Source organism: Aedes albopictus, chromosome 2 (assembly GCF_035046485.1).
Source record: "Aedes albopictus strain Foshan chromosome 2, AalbF5, whole genome shotgun sequence".
In the NCBI taxonomy this organism is placed as follows: domain Eukaryota; kingdom Metazoa; phylum Arthropoda; class Insecta; order Diptera; family Culicidae; genus Aedes; species Aedes albopictus.
Window position 1 is genome coordinate 42,247,301 of NC_085137.1, and position 18,311 is coordinate 42,265,611.

An 18,311-nucleotide genomic window follows, 5' to 3' on the forward strand; every position below is an offset into this window, starting at 1 on the left:
ATTTGAGAAACTTAGTTTTATTTACTAATTTTCTCCGGTTCAAAATAATTATTGTAGGTGACGTAAAGTTAATCTTAACAAAGTTCCGGAAAGCCTTCAACACAGATGTTTTATATGCTCATATAGAATTCGAAAAAGATGTCATTTACATCTCTGAAAAAATAACGTGGAAAAATCATCTTGAAGGTCTACTAAATCTATTCATTTCGGTTTGTTCCAGGTTTGTATTATTTTGTTGAAATTAGAACAGCAGAACACAACATATTCTTTTAAAATTGGTTATTTATCTTTTGAAAACAATAGATATTGTGCTGAAACACAGTAAAATTGATTATCGCAACTACCGAGACAGTTTTTCCAACTACCGAAATAGTTTCATAAACAATCACGAAACGCGACGCGAGATAAGACACGACACTAATGGTTCTTACAATCGACACGACGATTGTAAGAACCATAAGTGTCGTGTCTTATCTCGCTTCGCGTTTCGTGATTGTCGTGTTTGTTCATACGTAAGCACTAAGTACACAAATTAAAAGTTTCATAAACAATAGAAAAAGTGTCAATTTCTTGATTTTGCTTTGGCTGACCAAGCCATGTGGGAAATTACACTGTTGAAAATGCTTTGACATCCATGTGCACAACAGAACATGTGCTCGATGAACAAATTGAGATTTGAAATTATGAAAAGAAATCCACGTACTCCGGTGAGACTCGAACTCACGACTCCCAATTCGCTAGACGGGCGCTTCTATTCCTTCAAGCTACGGAGTCACTCGACTATCTCCGTCGCCAGCAGGCCTAGAACTGAACTCGATTCCACAATCGCACATGGTTATCTTCTTTTCACAATCCAAACCCCCTTCGGATGGGATTAGATGAACATCTAACACATTGTCTGTTGTGCACATGTATGTCAAAGCGGGAGAGGAAGTTATTTTTAATTGTCGAGAGCTTCGGGCACTGCCTTCCAATCACTTATTGGTATGGCAATTAGTGTGCAGTCGGACTCTCGACGGGTCGGTCCTCGGCCGACCGAATACGGTAAGGGTGACCGTAGCACCTTACAAATGTCAATTTCTTGATTTTGCTTTGGCTGACCAAGCCATGTGGGAAATTACACTGTTGAAAATGCTTTGACATCCATGTGCACAACAGAACATGTGCTCGATGAACAAATTGAGATTTGAAATTATGAAAAGAAATCCACGTACTCCGGTGAGACCGGAGTACGTGGATTTCTTTTCATAATTTCAAATCTCAATTTGTTCATCGAGCACATGTTCTGTTGTGCACATGGATGTCAAAGCATTTTCAACAGTGTAATTTCCCACATGGCTTGGTCAGCCAAAGCAAAATCAAGAAATTGACATTTGTAAGGTGCTACGGTCACCCTTACCGTATTCGGTCGGCCGAGGACCGACCCGTCGAGAGTCCGACTGCACACTAATTGCCATACCAATAAGTGATTGGAAGGCAGTGCCCGAAGCTCTCGACAATTAAAAATAACTTCCTCTCCCGCTTTGACATACATGTGCACAACAGACAATGTGTTAGATGTTCATCTAATCCCATCCGAAGGGGGTTTGGATTGTGAAAAGAAGATAACCATGTGCGATTGTGGAATCGAGTTCAGTTCTAGGCCTGCTGGCGACGGAGATAGTCGAGTGACTCCGTAGCTTGAAGGAATAGAAGCGCCCGTCTAGCGAATTGGGAGTCGTGAGTTCGAGTCTCACCGGAGTACGTGGATTTCTTTTCATAATTTCAAATCTCAATTTGTTCATCGAGCACATGTTCTGTTGTGCACATGGATGTCAAAGCATTTTCAACAGTGTAATAGAAAAAGTTTTTTTATAGGAGCTGTTTCCTGGCCGGGGCCCGTGGCGCTGGGCTACACGTTCGCTTCATAAGCGAATGGTCATGGGTTCGATCCCAGCCCCGGCACATCGTCAGTTGCTCTTCCCCCCGAGAGCGGCTGGCACTTGACCCTCTTCTGAGCTCTCATAGCTCTAACGGACCCGGATAATTGGATATCGGCGAACGGCAACCCATAATGGACGAACCCCAATCGGACTGGAAAAAGGAACAACAGCCACACATCATTTCATCTTCGTGCTCATCATTCTACCAAGGACAGGGTAGAAAAGTGAGAGCAGCACATAGAGGCAAACCAGTTCGATATAGTAAAATAAGAATATAATAGAATACATTTAGGCACTGTACAAAGTGAAAGTGCAGCCGCCAATTGGAATCGCTCACGTAGTGCCCTAGTGGACAAAAGAGCTGTAAAATAGGTTAAGTGGTTAAGAATTAAAAAAAGAAGTTGTTTCTAAGGGTTTTAAGCGGTAGTTCAAGGACTTTCCAGAAAGTTCAGAGGGGTCTGAAGCAAGTGCCAATACATTTCAAGGTTTCAGTGGGTTTCTGGGTGCTCCATAACAATTGAGGACGTTTCAGTGGGTTCATGAGACTTTCAAAGGTGGTTCTCAAAGTTTTCATGGTGTTTCAGTAGTTCTCAGGGAGTTTAGAATAGTTTTCCCGGAGGTATAGAAGAAGTTCTTGAGAGTTTCAGTGGTGTTTAGAGGGGTTTCAATGCGTTTCAAGGTGTTTCAGAGGCTACAGGGAGTTTCTAACCAACGGAGATATCCTCTTCTGTAAAGTTTATATTAAATACAGGGGAACGGAATCAATCTTAAGGAAAGTGCTCTCATTTTCATCCTATCGAAAAAAAGGCTAATATGCGCCTTTTTTTGTTTTTTTTTTCTTATTTTTTGTTAGGAGTGAGCATGCATGATAACGAAGAGAATGGAAACAATCGCTGTTTAAATCGTCTGTTTTTGAAATAGCGTGAACATAGGGACATAGGCTGAAAAAGGGTACCCGAGCAGAGGAGAATAGCAAGTTAATAACTACGAAATCATATTACCTGTTTTTATATCTTGTTTTGTTATTATTAAATTATCAAGGCATAGCTTTTCCATAACAAATTTTGTTGGACAATCTCCTTTTGTTATAATCAAGCTATTGATATACATTAACTAAATTACATTTAAATAACATGTTTTGTTGAAGTACAAGTTTAGTTATTGTTGTAGTATTGATCCACTTATCAGCAATAGCACAACAGTAACAAGTTTTGAAATCACAGCAACAATTCGACAATTATGACCTGTCCCTTTGTGTTGTTCAATTTTTGTATTCAGTTAAGAAGGAAATTTCTGAACGACTCCTTTTATGAATTCCATAAATAATTTTCGGATAAGCACTTGGAAGCTCTGAAGGAACTTTCGATAATTCCCTGGAGAAGTCTTCAAGAGAACACCTCGCGTAATTTTCTTAGAAATTTCGATGGTAATTCTTCGAGCAATTATTAGAATTCTTGGCAGAATCTTTTGGAAAACTCCTGGAGAATCTTTCGGAAAAACTCCTGGTGAAATCCTCAAAGAAGTTTTCAGAGAAATCTTAAAATGAATTTCAGGACTAATGATCACAGGAAATTCTGAAGAAATCCTTGAAGGGATTCTATGTAGTATTCTTGAAGAATTTCTAGAGAATTCTTTGAAAATCCATGAAAGATTCCGTAGAAGAACTCCCGGAGAAATTTCTGGAAGATTTTTGGAGTCATTTATGGAAAAGTTTATGACCAAATCTGTCGACGAATTTCTTGAAGAATTTTATGACAAAGTCACTTGATAAACAAATAAGGAGTTTTTGACGGAATCCGGAAAGAGGAATTTTAGAAAAAATATTGCCAAAAATTCTGGTGAAAGTCCTATAGGAATCATCAGTGGAAGTTCAGGAGAAATTATAGCAAAATTTTTGGAGGAATTCTTGTAGAATCCAGGAGGAATATTCGACATAATTCTTGAATCCAGGGAAAAATCGGAGGAATTAAAACAAAGTTTCCAGAAAAATTGTAATAATCTGGACAAAATTTCCAACATCCCAAAAAATTTCAGCAAAACTGTTGAGCATTCTAAAAGTTCTTCAGTTTCTATGCTGAAAAAAAAAAACAAAACAAAAGTCACAAATTGCTATCGACGATCAAACTTTTTCAAGTACACGTGTTGATTTCAAAACCGTGCTCCGAAAACAATTAAAGTAGAACAGTTTATAAATTACAGGTGGAAATCGAAGTTCGTCGTATTTGATAATATAGAAATTACTAAAGTTCGATTATCTTGCGACTTCAAATCTCTTAGAATGAATTAAAAGCTGAATATAAGGACTGTTCATTTTATAAAGAGGACAACTTTGCAAGGCTATATAAAGAAAACGCGTAGTTCAAATTTGAGCAGCCTTGGTTAGTTGTTCAGTACATTATATTAGCAGATAATAACCATAAATAAATTGGGTTAAAATTATTGAACTTCATAGAAATGTGGCAAAGTGTTTCGAGAGATCAATTTTTCAATTCCCAAAAACTACAAATAAACACAAAATTTCTGTAAAACATCGGTGTATCGTTTTTTATTGCATAAAAGTGTTTGCCATGCTGCAGCAGTTTGAGTGATACATATTCTGGCAAAATATAAACCTAATCGGAATAATGGTTGTTGAGATATTAAAGATACAAGTTGGACTCGATTTTCAAAATAAAATTTATTTGTTAAACAAAAATGTATAAAAATATTAAATTTTGAATGTTTTCAATGGATCTAGTCGAAAGTACTAATAATGCAATTTCAAATGCAGAAAACCGCTTCTTGATAGTATTGTTGGATTGGTTACTGTGCTTCATGGCAGTTACCGGAGATAAAACCGCTTTGTTCTTTGAAGGTTCTTCTAAATAACGATGTACTCTATTGCAAATACAACTTAACAATGATGTCGAAAATAAAAATTAACATGTAGTTATTTTCAAATAAGGTATATAATCACATAGGGTCAGACCTTGCTGAAAATAAATAATAATAAGCTTCTCTAGAATCAAAAACTTGCATTTATGGAGCAAAAAGTATGCAATTTTTCATTATGTCCATCATTAAGTATTAAATTTATGATGAAGAATGTACTTTAAAGCATATTTTTCTTCGGTATCATTTAGAATGCGATTCTCTTCTATACTGGACAAATTTTGAACTGATTCCGTAGTGTTATTGCATCACTGGACTCAAATAAGTATTTTTTATCAATTTCATTGATAACAAGGCAACTCACTATATCAAGCTGTATAATGCTTGGTGCATTATTACTGACCAACTATTACACTCTACCTTTAGTAGAATAGTATTAGATCCCAACACATTAAAAAGTTCATGAAAATTTTAAAGTTATGTATGTGGAAAGTTGTGTAGAATTTTGAGAAATGGGGTTTTATTGAGTTTTAACGAAAACCGTTTCAGTTCCATAACTAAGGACAATTTGTATAATGTTATATTTTTCCTACACTGTAGAATAGCTATGGAAAAGTATGCAAAAAACCAATAATGATTTTATTGAAAAATAAAAAAGATATCACACAAATAAGGTGTCCTCTTTATAAAATGAACAGTCCTTAGTATTTTTCGATTATTTGAAAATATTGCCTACGTCAGAGTGATGAACCTCATGTTATTGGCGGGCTTGTGAGACAAAGCGAATAATTTTATATAATAAGTATTATAACTTATTTAGTAACGAGTTTGATATCATAGCAAATTCTGCTCTCCCATTATTATCAATAACATATTAATATCAAAGTTTGTTATTGAAATATTTTCCGAATCCACTATTATTAAGTTGTTATTGAAACTAACAAAACAAATTATTGAAATGGTTTCTGTTACGATGAAACCCTCCCTGCGATGGAGATGGCCTAACACGTGAGTCGCCGTTCTATTTCGATCGTGTCTATTGTTGACAACTATTGCGATCGAATGAATGATACGGGATGAGGTGGCATTATTGAACTATTGCACAAAGAAAAACAACAAACTTCGTGCTCGCAAAGAAACGTGCCAGAATTTACTCTGCTGAAAGTTGATTGTTACATTAGTTATTCCCAAACTAGTTATTAAAATTTGATAAAAACCTACTTTTTGTAACTAAAGGTGAATTTGGAAGTGAGTATAGTAATAGTTTGTTACCTATGGATAAAGTTCATGCAAATTTGTTATTCTAGTAATTTGATAACCTAAATTGGAAGACCAAAAGGGAAGAATTTTGTGAAGAATTACCGAAAATTTGTAAGTATTAATGGTTCATGCACATGCAAATCTAAACTAACTAAATAAAAATTTACAGCTAAAGCACATCCCATAAAACATCCGTGTTTGAGTGAATTGGGAACGCTAAAAGAGTTTCGATGACAACAATTTCTTTAGAAATTTTCGTAGCGAAATCCCCTATTGCAAGATGAGTCTTCCGGATGGAATAGATGGTTCGACCAAATCACCGTCAAATTGTGTGGCTTGTGATCGCCCGGACAGCAGCGAGGACATGGTGGCGTGCGACGGTTGCGGGTCATGGTACCACTATAGCTGCGCAGATGTTGATGGAAGCGTCGCCAACCTTCCGTGGACGTGCGGATCATGCGGGATATTGAATCAAACACCGATTCCACCGAAAGGCGCTCGTAAGGTAGACGCGAAGAAAGGAAGTAAGCGGCTCACGGTCCCTGCTGGTGCTGAGAAGTCTTCGAAGGTATCCGTCGTCAGCAAAGGAACTTCGCGGAAAAGTAAGAAATCCGGAGCGGATGAAAAAGTAAGTTCAACTTCTAGTGCTAGGGCAAGGCTCGCACTCGAGCTAAAGATGGTAGATGAGCAGGATCAGATTAGGGCGGAAGAACTTCAGGCCGAGCTTGTGATAAAAAATAAAAAGTTATTACTTGAGAAGCAGAACAGGGACCGCGAGTTAGCTTTAGAAGGCAAGAAGTTAGCTGAAGAGAAGGCTTTTCAGGAAAAGCAATTAGAAGAAGAGGAGAAAACCCGAAAGGCGATGTTGGAGATGAAACGTCTGTCACTAGAAACAAAAAAGAACATCGTTCGACAGTTCTCTCAACGCGGTAGTGAAGTGTCCAGTGTCAGTGGTAGTGAGGTGACGAACTCCGAAGAAAAGGTGCGACGTTGGCTGCAAAAGTCCGGCGAGCAGACAGAGGGAAACATACAATCCACGTCAGCAGCAAAGGACAACGGCAAACTTCCGGAAATTTCCGGAGAAATAACATTCAACGAAGCACAGGAACCGATTTTCAACGTAGCAAAGAAGAGCTTCTTCAGTGAGATGCCTCGCGAGAGGACGGAGCAGGATGGTGGTGAAGACGTCGCGTACGATGTTCGTCCACGTCTGACAGCAGGGAATGCAGCTCAAGGTGCAGCAAGCGGTAGCATGTATGATCCTACCGACATTGGCCCGACTAGTCGGCAGCTGGCAGCCCGGCAAGTCATGGGAAAGGATTTGCCCACCTTTTCGGGTAATCCTGAAGACTGGCCCATCTGTATAAGTAATTTCGAACGCTCTACTGCTACTTGTGGATTCTCCATGGATGAAAATCTGATCCGGCTTCAGCGCAGTCTCAAAGGCCCGGCGATGGAAATGGTACGTTCCAGACTTCTTTCCCCTGCAAGCGTTCCGCATGTCATCAAGACTCTTCAGATGCGGTATGGTCGTCCAGAAACACTGATAAGGGCGCTTACCGAAAAGATTCGACAACTTCCTTCTCCAAAAGTGGATAATTTGAACAGTATAGTCGACTTCGGTTTAGCGGTGGACAGTCTGGTGGAACACTTGAAGACAGCGAAACAACAGGCGCATTTGGCGAATCCAGCATTGTTGCATGACCTGGTTGCAAAGCTTCCTGTGGAATACCGAATGAAGTGGTCATCGTACAAAACCGAAATTCCGATAGTCAATCTAGGAACGTTTGGAAGGTTTATGTCGTCGGTGGTGGAGCTACCCGAATAAAAAATACAGTAGAAAAACCGAACGTTATATTGTAACAGTACTATTTAGAACCATATTTTTACAATAGACACCACTGTAAAAATAAAAATACAAAAACAATAAGATGTAATGTAGGACACCATACCGTGAATTGTAAATAAGATTTTTACAATATATTATACAGGTTGTTAAGTATCGTAACAATATAAAAAAATATTTTTCTCCATATATATTTTTTTGCAAAACCATACATTTTATTGTTCATGAATTGTTCAAAATACTGATACGTGGGTTTAAATATACCGTACATTGTATGGTACATGAATGGTTTCAAACAATAAAATGTACCGTAAATAAATTGTTTTTAATTGTAATTTCACTACTGGTTATACATTTAATCAAATGGTTTTGGAATGGTTCTCTTTTGTTATGTTGAATTGTTTTACATTACATAAACCATATATTGTTATATTATCTTGCCATTTTCCTCCTGTTAATGGCATCTTAGGCTTATTAGATTTATTATAATGCGCTTTGAGAATTCTCCAGAGCGTTTTGGATAACCCTTCATATATAGGATCGCCCACGTCTAAGTCTGAGTAGTCTCTGATTGCATTAACAGTTGAAGCTTAGGCTCCCATGCCCCACCAGCCAGATAACCGGGTTTTGCAAACTTAGCATTATTTGTGGCAACACTTTGAGCGGCATGATGGAACTATGCCGAGCGCGCTAAGTGTTATTAGACCACTAATGTAGTTGCATGAAGTGGGTGACGAGGTACATAAGTATCATTACAGCGTGCTTAACCGTTATTGCAATATTGAGGCACCAGTTTGACTAAAGTTTGAAATACATAACAACTCATGAGATAACTGTCAAGTTCGATTCAAATATAAGTTAGGTTAAAAAGCGAACCCGCAGACGAACCTATATTAAAAGTCATTTCAGTGTTCAGTCCAGTCCATATGTTAAAGATATATCTACGTCAAATATAAAGTTTGTCAACCGCATTTGATTCGATTGTGGTCGAAGGCAAGTTCACATGAGAGAAGAGGAGAAAACTCCCCTAAATGCAAATACAGAAAGAATAGTGTTGAACCAGCCTCCTGTCACGCGGTCATGTTTTTGAGGTCATCATCAAAATCCAGGATCGGTTATTGACTGTGGCTGCATCATGTCAATAACAATTCTAAATTTTATGGAAACTATATTCCCGTGACGAAGACGAGCTGATACTATTACGACTTCATTTTTAAATAAATAATTGCGAAATTAAAAATCATGTTTCGCTTAAACTAACGATTTTAAAAGGTAAAAAAAATTGGTTGTGAAAAAAAGTTTCGCCGCTTTTGATTTTTGCTCCTGGAATTATGTTGTTGCGCTATCATGGGAAACCAAGCCGCCGAGCAGCCGCTATTGTGTTCAACGAGGCGGCTGGAAGTGGAAACCAGAGATGTTGGCTCGTTATTTTCCTGTGGGGCAGTATTGCGGTGACAGGAGGCTGTGTTGAACTCATCTACTGATTTAAGGTAATCTGACCTGCATCTTTCCGGGTTGGCCTACATTGCATTCGTTTTTCTCTCATCGCACTCTACACACCTAGCCCGCCCTCGAGCCCGCCATATCTCTTGGACCCCTGCTTGGACCTGCAGTTCTTAGGACATCTGGTTTACCACTGATTTAAACATGTTATTGGCATTAACCCTTGGGAGCCGGAGGGGTCATATATGACCCCGGCGATGAAACCGAGCATAACAAACGTGTTCGACACCAGCGAGGTTGCGTCGACAGCGGCGAAAAAAATCGATTCCAAAAGGTTAAATTGATGTTTCAACTTATTCACTTTTTTCTCTTTCCTTTCCTTTGCATCAAAAAAGTCACAAACATCAACAAAACAAAGCACGGAAAAAATCTTAAACTGAATAAATCTGGTGTTCGATTTGAATAGGTCGAATCTGCATAGGAATCACAGCAAACATACGATCTATTCAAATCGAACACCAGAAATAATTAAAAATTCACGAAAAAATAATGTTTCGGAAAAGTGAATGGTTCAAACGTAAGAAAAACAGTATAATATATTGTTACATAAAAATCCAATGTAAATGTATAGTATAGCGAACCATTTCATTACAATACACTTTATTGTAGCTGGTACACTGTATGGCGCCGGAATGGTTTTCACCATACACCCTATGGTTAGTTTTTATCCGGGTAGCCTTTGAAGTGATGGATGATCAGCCAATGTTGAATGCCACCAAAACAGCACAACAAAAGCCCAAAGACCGAAATTTCATCCACGCACACTCGGATAGTTCTTCGGTGGAATGCACTTCATTACCGAACGATCCGAAATCTCCAGTGTATCCGACAAAGAAGGTCTGTGTTGTCTGCAAGAAGGAGGGACATAAAGTAACAGAGTGCTTCCTGTTCAAGGCGATGAACATCGATGGTCGTCTCAAAGTTGTCAGTCAGCATGCACTCTGTAGGACTTGCTTGAACCAACACGGCAAATGGCCATGTAAGACATGGAAAGGATGTGACATAGAAGGCTGCCGTCTTCGTCATCATACGTTATTACATACTTGTGAACCAGCGGTACCGCTAGCAGTGTTCACTAGCCATTCGAAACTACTGAGTGAGAGTGGCCCGATTTTCCGGATTTTGCCTGTAACACTGTACGCGAAGGAGAAACGAGTTCAAGTGTTCGCATTTGTGGATGAAGGATCGCAAATTTCTCTTCTGGACGTTGCAGTAGCCGATGAGCTGGGAGTCACTGGCCCGTCAAGTACGTTGAATCTCCAGTGGACCGGAAACGTAAAGCGGGAAGAGGTAAACTCCCGTGTCATCGAAATGAATATCTCCGGTGAGACGTCCACCAAGCGCTACAGGATGATGGATGCACGAACAGTCGAAAGTCTCCAGTTGCCAACACAATCACTAAGTTACCAGAACTTGGCGGAAAAGTATCCGCACCTTCGAGGATTGCCGATTGCCGACTATGAAAACGTCACACCGAAACTCCTTATTGGTCTTGACAACCTGAAACTCACGATTCCACTGAAAATTCGGGAAGGACGTTGGGGGCAACCAATGGCAGCCAAGTGCCGTTTAGGCTGGAGCATCTACGGTTGCTCACGTTCAGTCACGGAATCATTCACCTGTGGGTTTCACGTTGGAGGATGGACCAATTCGGAGGGTGAGTTGAACCAACTGGTCCGAGATTACATAACGCTGGACAACTCTGGTGTTCAACCACCGCTCACTCCTCTAGAGTCGGAGGAGAATAAACGGGCACAACAGCTGCTTCAAACTACCACACGTAGGGTTGGAAACCGATTCGAGACCGGTTTGTTATGGAAATGGGACTATATCCAGCTACCGGACAGTTATGGGATGGCGTTACGTCGGCTACACTCCCTAGAGAAGCGTCTGGAGAAGGAACAACCGCTGTACAATAGCGTCCGGCAGCAAATGCGAGAGTATCAGGAGAAAGGCTACGCACACCGTGCTACCGAAGAAGAACTAGCTATCACAAGTTCAGAGAGGGCCTGGTACCTGCCACTGGGAGTAGTGTTAAACCCAAAGAAGCCGAACAAGGTTCGCATTATTTGGGACGCCGCCGCGAAGGTAAACGGAGTATCGCTCAATTCGGTTCTCCTTAAAGGACCCGATTATCTTGCTTCTCTGGTCGAAGTCTTCTATCACTTCCGTCTTTATGCCGTTGCCCTGACGGGAGACATCAAGGAGATGTTTCATCGCCTGTTCATCAGACAAGAAGATCGACAATATCAACGTTTTTTGTGGCGGGATCATGTATCGTCCAAAGTCGAAGTATACGTCATGGACGTTGCCATATTCGGTGCGACGTGCTCTCCAAGCTCCGCTCAACACGTTAAGAATGTTAATGCGAAGGAATTTGAGCACGAATCACCCAGGGCAGTGGCAGCAATCATCCGGTATCACTATGTCGACGACTATCTTGACAGTTTCCCAACGGCGGCGGAGGCAATGAAGGTCGGAAGCGAAGTTCGGAGGATACACGCTGCCGGTGGGTTCGAGATCAGGAATTTTCTTTCCAATGATGCAACGGTCGCAGCAAAAGTGGGAGCATCATCTGCCGAAACAGAGAAAACAATCAAGCCCGAGAAGGAAGACAACGTGGAGTCTGTTCTTGGTATGAAATGGATCCGAACTGGAGATGACCTCACTTACAACTTTGTAGTACGAGGTAATCTTGGATATGCACTGGATCAATCCCACAGGCCGTCCAAACGAGAGGTGCTACGTGTTGTTATGAGTTTGTTTGATCCACTGGGCTTGATCAGCTTCTTCATCATCCATGGAAAGACACTCATGCAAGATATTTGGGCATCCGGAGTAGACTGGGATGAGCCTATCGATGCCGAACTGTGCGAACAATGGTGGCGTTGGACGGCGCTTCTTCCGGGACTAAACTCTATTCGTATTCCCCGCTGCTACTTCGTGGCCGCTGATTACCAGTCGTACTCCGCACTTCAAATTCACGTCTTTGTGGATGCTAGCAAATCAGCATATGCCTGCGTAGTCTACTTTCGAGTGGAGTCTAAGGATGGACCTGCGGTAGCGCTAGTTGCTGGAAAAGCGAAGGTAGCTCCACTCAAAATGATGTCCATTCCACGATTGGAGCTTCAAGCTGCTGTGTTGGGAACGCGATTACTCAACAGTGTTTCTGCAATGCATAGTCTTCCCGTTAGTCGCCGTGTTTTGTGGACAGATTCGCAGACAGTGCTTGCTTGGTTACGGTCCGATCATCGAAGATATCAGCAGTTCGTCGGCTTTCGTGTGGCAGAGATTCTATCCACGACAAACGTGCAAGAATGGAGGAAAATCGATACCGAGCTGAACGTCGCTGATCTTGCAACGAAATGGGGTAAAGGACCAAACTTCGATAGTGATAACCCGTGGTTCCGTGGGCCTCAATTTCTGTTGGAACCAGAAAGTTTCTGGCCGAAGCAGCAGACAGTGCCGCCTACTACAAATGAAGAAATCCGTCGAGTTGGTGTGCATGCCGAGCAACCCGTACCGCTGATAGAAGTTAGAAGATTTGGCAGCTGGGAAAAGTTACATCGTACCACGGCATATATTCATCGTTTCATCAATAATCTCACCCGGAAGAAACAAGGAGAACATCTGGAACTGGGAGTGTTGAAGCAACATGAATTAGCGGATGGAGAGATCACGCTATTCAAACTAGCGCAACGAGAAGTCTACGCCGAAGAAATAAAACAGCTCAGCGGGAAGGAGAAATCGTTGCAGTTTCGTGGTTCTGCGGTGTCCAGATCCAGCAAGATTTTCAAGTTGTGGCCCTTCCTAGATCAGTCAGGGGTATTACGAATGCAGGGGAGGATTGGTGCAGCACCACACGTTCCGTATGCAGCGAAGTTCCCAACGATTCTACCACCGAAGTCATATATCACGATTCTTCTCGTGGATAGGTTCCACCGTCGTTTTCGTCATGCGAATAGGGAAACGGTCGTAAACGAAATGAGACAGGCGTTTCATATCCCAAAGATGCGAGCGTTGCTAGCGAAAGTTGTTCGTGACTGCATCTTCTGCCGTATATATAAAGCTGTTCCACGGCCGCCTCCAATGGCGCCGCTGCCGAAAGCTCGACTAACGTCGTTTGTGCGGCCGTTCACATTCGTCGGCCTGGACTATTTTGGCCCTGTTTTAGTCAAGGTTGGGCGCAGCAATGCCAAGCGATGGATTGCACTTTTCACGTGCTTGAGCATTCGGGCAGTTCACATGGAGGTCGTCCATAGCATGTTGACGGAGTCGTGCATTCAAGCAATACGTCGCTTCGTTTCCAGGCGAGGTTCACCAGCCGAATTTTTTACTGATAATGGTACCAACTTCCACGGAGCCAACAATCAGCTTAGAAAGGAGATCGAGGAACGAAATCAGAGATTAGCAGCGGTATTCACCAACTCCAATACCCGTTGGTCATTCAACCCCCCTGGAACACCCCACATGGGTGGAGTCTGGGAAAGACTGGTTCGATCTGTTAAGGATGCTATAAAACCGACGCTGGACGAGTCCCGGAAGCCAGACGACGAAACGTTAGAAACCGTGATCATCGAAGCGGAAGGTATGATCAACACACGTCCATTGACGTACATTCCGCTGCAGTCGGCAGATCAGGAGGCGTTAACGCCAAACCATTTTCTGCTGGGAAGTTCATCAGGTGTCAAACAACTTCCAGTTCTTCCAACAGACTATCGAACTACTTTGAGGAATAGTTGGAATTTGGCGAAGCACCTGGCTGATGAGTTTTGGAGACGTTGGATTACGGAATACCTTCCGGTGATTTCGAGACGCTGTAAGTGGTTCGATAACGTGAGAGATATGAAGGAGGGAGATTTGGTATTGGTGGTAGATTCTGCGATACGAAGCCAATGGACCAGAGGGAGAGTAGAACGAGTATTGCTGGGAGCAGATGGACGGGTTCGACAAGCCTGGATCCGCACAAGCCGAGGAGTGGATCGCCGGTCGGTGGCAAACCTAGCTTTGCTCGATGTCGTAGAGAATGGTGAACTCCACCAAGAAGATGGTAGTGATTCACGGGTGGGGGGGTGTTACGATGAAACCCTCCCTGCGATGGAGATGGCCTAACACGTGAGTCGCCGTTCTATTTCGATCGTGTCTATTGTTGACAACTATTGCGATCGAATGAATGATACGGGATGAGGTGGCATTATTGAACTATTGCACAAAGAAAAACAACAAACTTCGTGCTCGCAAAGAAACGTGCCAGAATTTACTCTGCTGAAAGTTGATTGTTTCATTAGTTATTCCTAAACTAGTTATTAAAATTTGATAAAAACCTACTTTTTGTAACTAAAGGTGAATTTGGAAGTGAGTATAGTAATAGTTTGTTACCTATGGATAAAGTTCATGCAAATTTGTTATTCTAGTAATTTGATAACCTAAATTGGAAGACCAAAAGGGAAGAATTTTGTGAAGAATTACCGAAAATTTGTAAGTATTAATGGTTCATGCACATGCAAATCTAAACTAACTAAATAAAAATTTACAGCTAAAGCACATCCCATAAAACATCCGTGTTTGAGTGAATTGGGAACGCTAAAAGAGTTTCGGTGGCAACAGTTTCCCAGGAACATTTTTTTGTTATGGAATTTGTTATTTTGCCGCTTATGACAGACAAGTTTATAACACAATATGTTATGGTAATAACTTAGAAATTATCGATTTTATTATTCAGTTATTTTGCCCAAATAACACAGCTACTTATGCTGTTGTTATTCCCTTCTGGTCGGGTACGCTACGCATGCATACCCTAGTTAATAAAAAATGCTATTCATCTCTGACTAACGCAATATGCTATTTCGCAATGGCATTGTTTTCTGCGTATTTTGATTTACACTACTTTTGGGTGAAAAATCTGTTCCTATCGTGTGAATCAAACTCGAAGTATAGTATAGATCAGGAGTTTTCAGATCGTGCACCGCGGTGTACTTGGTGCACCGCAAAGCTATTACAAGTACACCGCGAATCGTGAAAATTCTGTCATTTCTTTACGCACTTTATGTAAAAATGAGTATAAGGGAGGTCAACTGCAAAATTTTTCCAAATTGCTACCAGAAAAATGTCCATGATTCTCGCCGGGCACCATGAATCTACACCTTTGAACAAAGATTAAGGGAGAAATCAGCAAAAACTGAAAAACTTTATCAAAAGCTGTCATACATGCATGCAAATTCTCTAAAAATCTCAGAAGCAATCCAATTAGTATGGCTTCGGAGAGTTATCAATAATTTCGCAAGTTGTTCAACAAGAATCTTTCTGAAAAATTTCTTATGATTTTCAGTAGAATCTTCCCGGAAACCAGGAGAACTCGGAAGGAATCTACCATAATCAACAAAAAAAACTTACTAGAAGTTATTCAGGAGAAAACGCAGGTTTTCGTTAAGGTTCTCATTAGGAATCTATCCAAAATTTACCAATTATTTTGCAGAGTTTTACAATGAATCTGCTCAAGACCTCAATCAGCAGTCCGGAGGTTCTTGTCCGAATATTTCCAAGAATACCCCTATTAGCAAATTTACCGGTCAAGTTACACCGTTCAACACTAAATTTTGTTGTGGGATGAGAAAAAAGAACAGGGGTTTGGGACCCTGGAAGTGTCATAGTGAAAGAATTTGTGAAAAATGTTGAACCGGGCCTTCACAGTTCATGACCGAAGATTGTATGGAGAACTTGGGCTGTTCAATTGATATGTGCATTAGAACGCGCTGTACATATATTTAGGCGTTAGACAATAACGAAACAAACCAGAATCCCATAACACCAAATTTTGTAAAGTTTTGTCGAGCAGTGTTATTAAGCAAAGAGAATTTTGATGAAGAGAAATCGATCATTGTAGATACACCCATATGATACTGAGCGCGAGAATTGCATTCATTGGCAATGATGGACAGGGTCTGTCTATAAATTACGTAGACTCTAAGGGGGGAGGGGGATTCTGGCCAAAGTCTACGGTCCATTCAAATTTCGGAAATTTTGTTATGAATAAAAGTCTACGGGTCTGAAATGGTCAAAAGTGAATGTACGACCTACGAAGTTCATGAACAGCACCACAGGAGCACCGCGAAGAATTTCATTCCTAAAAAGTACACCGCGAGCCAAAAAGTCTGAAAACCCCTGCTATAGATTCTACTTTTTGAAACCTAGGTCATCGCCTGTCTTCCGAGAAACACGTTTGTGCTCTGCACAAACTAAAATAATAGGATCTCTACACAAAAAAAAGAAAAAAAGGCTTTTTTTTCGAGGGCAAAATGTTCCAGACACAATATTGTAGAAATAATATTCGGACTGTCTGGGTTACAGTAAGTTTTATTGAGACTTCCACATATTTAAGCCACGATCAGTTTCTCTCCACCAACTGGAACTGGGGCAACATGGACCGAACCAGGAGTAACAGCAATTTGCTTCGACACTGGAACCGACGACAGGTAGCCACCGTGGTGTCCCCATCCATAGACTCCGCCATTTCCGTACGTTCCCCAGGGCTGTCCCCATGGGTAAGTGGACTTCAATACGTTAACATTGTGTCCGTACAATCCGTTGTCGTAGCCATTGTACTGGGACCACGCTGGAGACCAGGAGTTGACGTAGGAGTGTGCATTCCATGCGGCAGAGTTGGCGTGTTGCCAAGCGTTGTTGTACAGTCCTTTACCGTAGACACCGTATGAAGGCCACACGGAGGTACTTACTGGCCAGGACGGGTGCGGCGCCTCCGAGATATAAGAAGCTTGAGTTGCAACCGCAAGGGTTAGCGCAATGATGGTGATGAAAATCTGATGGAGTAAGCACGAGTATTATTGTTTGCTGGTAAGCAAATTGTCAAATAAACTACCTTCATGATGAACCAGCTGATAAGTTAAGTTGATCTAGAGAACGAACGATGGATTGACAAATGATGCCTCGACTCAATCCGATGCTCGTTCTTATATTTCATTGAACTACAAGCTACTAGAGTGCAAATTTTACAGTTGAGTGATTCTAACAGTGCGAAGCCAAGGAGAGTGAACATATTGGACAGGATGTTTTAATTGCATGTACACCAACGGGAATGATGTTTATATGAAAGGCGACAAATGTGGTGACATTGAGCAAATTGTTTAATACGTGTCATGTACCCCCAATTTTGGCATCAATCAAATAAAGACAATGAAGTAAAAATGAACGAAGTTAAGTATAAATACGAATACTCAGCACTATATCAACATCAGTCATCAGATATCCATTTCGATAATCACATCGATCTAGACTTGTATCAAAATGAAGGTATCATATATTGTTTCAATAGCTTAGTCATTTTTTTTTTTACTTTTCTTTAACCTCGATACTCATTCATTCTACAGGTTTTCATCGCAATCATCGCCCTGACCCTTGCAGTGGCTTCTCAAGCATCGTACATTCCGGAAACGGCTTCCTATTCAACCTGGCCGGTTAGTACCTCGGTGTGGCCACCGAATGGTCTCTACGGAAAAGGACTTAACAATGGCTGGGGATACGCTGACGCTGGCAACTGGAACTCCTACCCCAGCATCAATTCGTGGTCGTCTGCTTGGTCGCCGTACGGATATAATAATGGCCTCTATGGACGTAAGACTGTTGTGGAACCGAACGTGGCCAAGTCAGCGTATCCATGGGGACTGCCATGGGGAACCTATGGCAATGCTGGAGTGTATGGCTGGGGACACCATGGAAGCTATGTGTCTTCGGTTCCAGTGATTAAGCAGATTGCTGCTTCAGCTGGTCCGGTTTACGTAGCACCATCGGTTTCGTACGCTGGACAGAAAGTGATCGTTGCTTAAACAGACTACAACCTAACAAGCAGAATAAATACTTTTCATTCCTTGATCTGATGTATAATTGTTTGATTT

General features: G+C 41.3%; 3 protein-coding genes and 1 long non-coding RNA gene across 4 annotated transcripts; 2 read left to right on the forward strand and 2 right to left on the reverse strand.

Annotated features, from left to right (window-relative positions):
* Nucleotides 1-560: 560 nt before the first annotated feature.
* On the reverse strand, nucleotides 561-1,832 carry LOC134288893 (uncharacterized). The gene is made up of 2 exons (XR_009998168.1): nucleotides 1,226-1,832; nucleotides 561-963 (listed from the first exon to the last, which is right to left on the reverse strand). It is a non-coding gene; the product is annotated as an uncharacterized LOC134288893 (long non-coding RNA).
* Nucleotides 1,833-10,089: 8,257 nt separating this feature from the next.
* LOC134286020 (uncharacterized) lies at nucleotides 10,090-14,514 on the forward strand. Its single transcript, XM_062847581.1, has one exon. It carries the CDS (start codon nucleotides 10,090-10,092, stop codon nucleotides 14,512-14,514), a length of 4,425 nt encoding a protein of 1,474 aa, XP_062703565.1.
* A 2,230-nt stretch (nucleotides 14,515-16,744) lies between these two features.
* On the reverse strand, nucleotides 16,745-17,608 carry LOC115265532 (uncharacterized). Its single transcript, XM_029871076.2, has 2 exons — nucleotides 17,279-17,608; nucleotides 16,745-17,219 (listed from the first exon to the last, which is right to left on the reverse strand). The coding sequence occupies exons 1-2, from the start codon at nucleotides 17,282-17,284 to the stop codon at nucleotides 16,776-16,778; spliced, it is 450 nt and encodes a 149-aa protein (XP_029726936.1). The 5' UTR covers nucleotides 17,285-17,608; the 3' UTR covers nucleotides 16,745-16,775.
* A 49-nt stretch (nucleotides 17,609-17,657) lies between these two features.
* On the forward strand, nucleotides 17,658-18,293 carry LOC109427804 (uncharacterized). Its single transcript, XM_019703392.3, has 2 exons — nucleotides 17,658-17,709; nucleotides 17,787-18,293. Exons 1-2 carry the CDS (start codon nucleotides 17,704-17,706, stop codon nucleotides 18,240-18,242), a joined length of 462 nt encoding a protein of 153 aa, XP_019558937.3. The 5' UTR covers nucleotides 17,658-17,703; the 3' UTR covers nucleotides 18,243-18,293.
* Nucleotides 18,294-18,311: the final 18 nt, after the last annotated feature.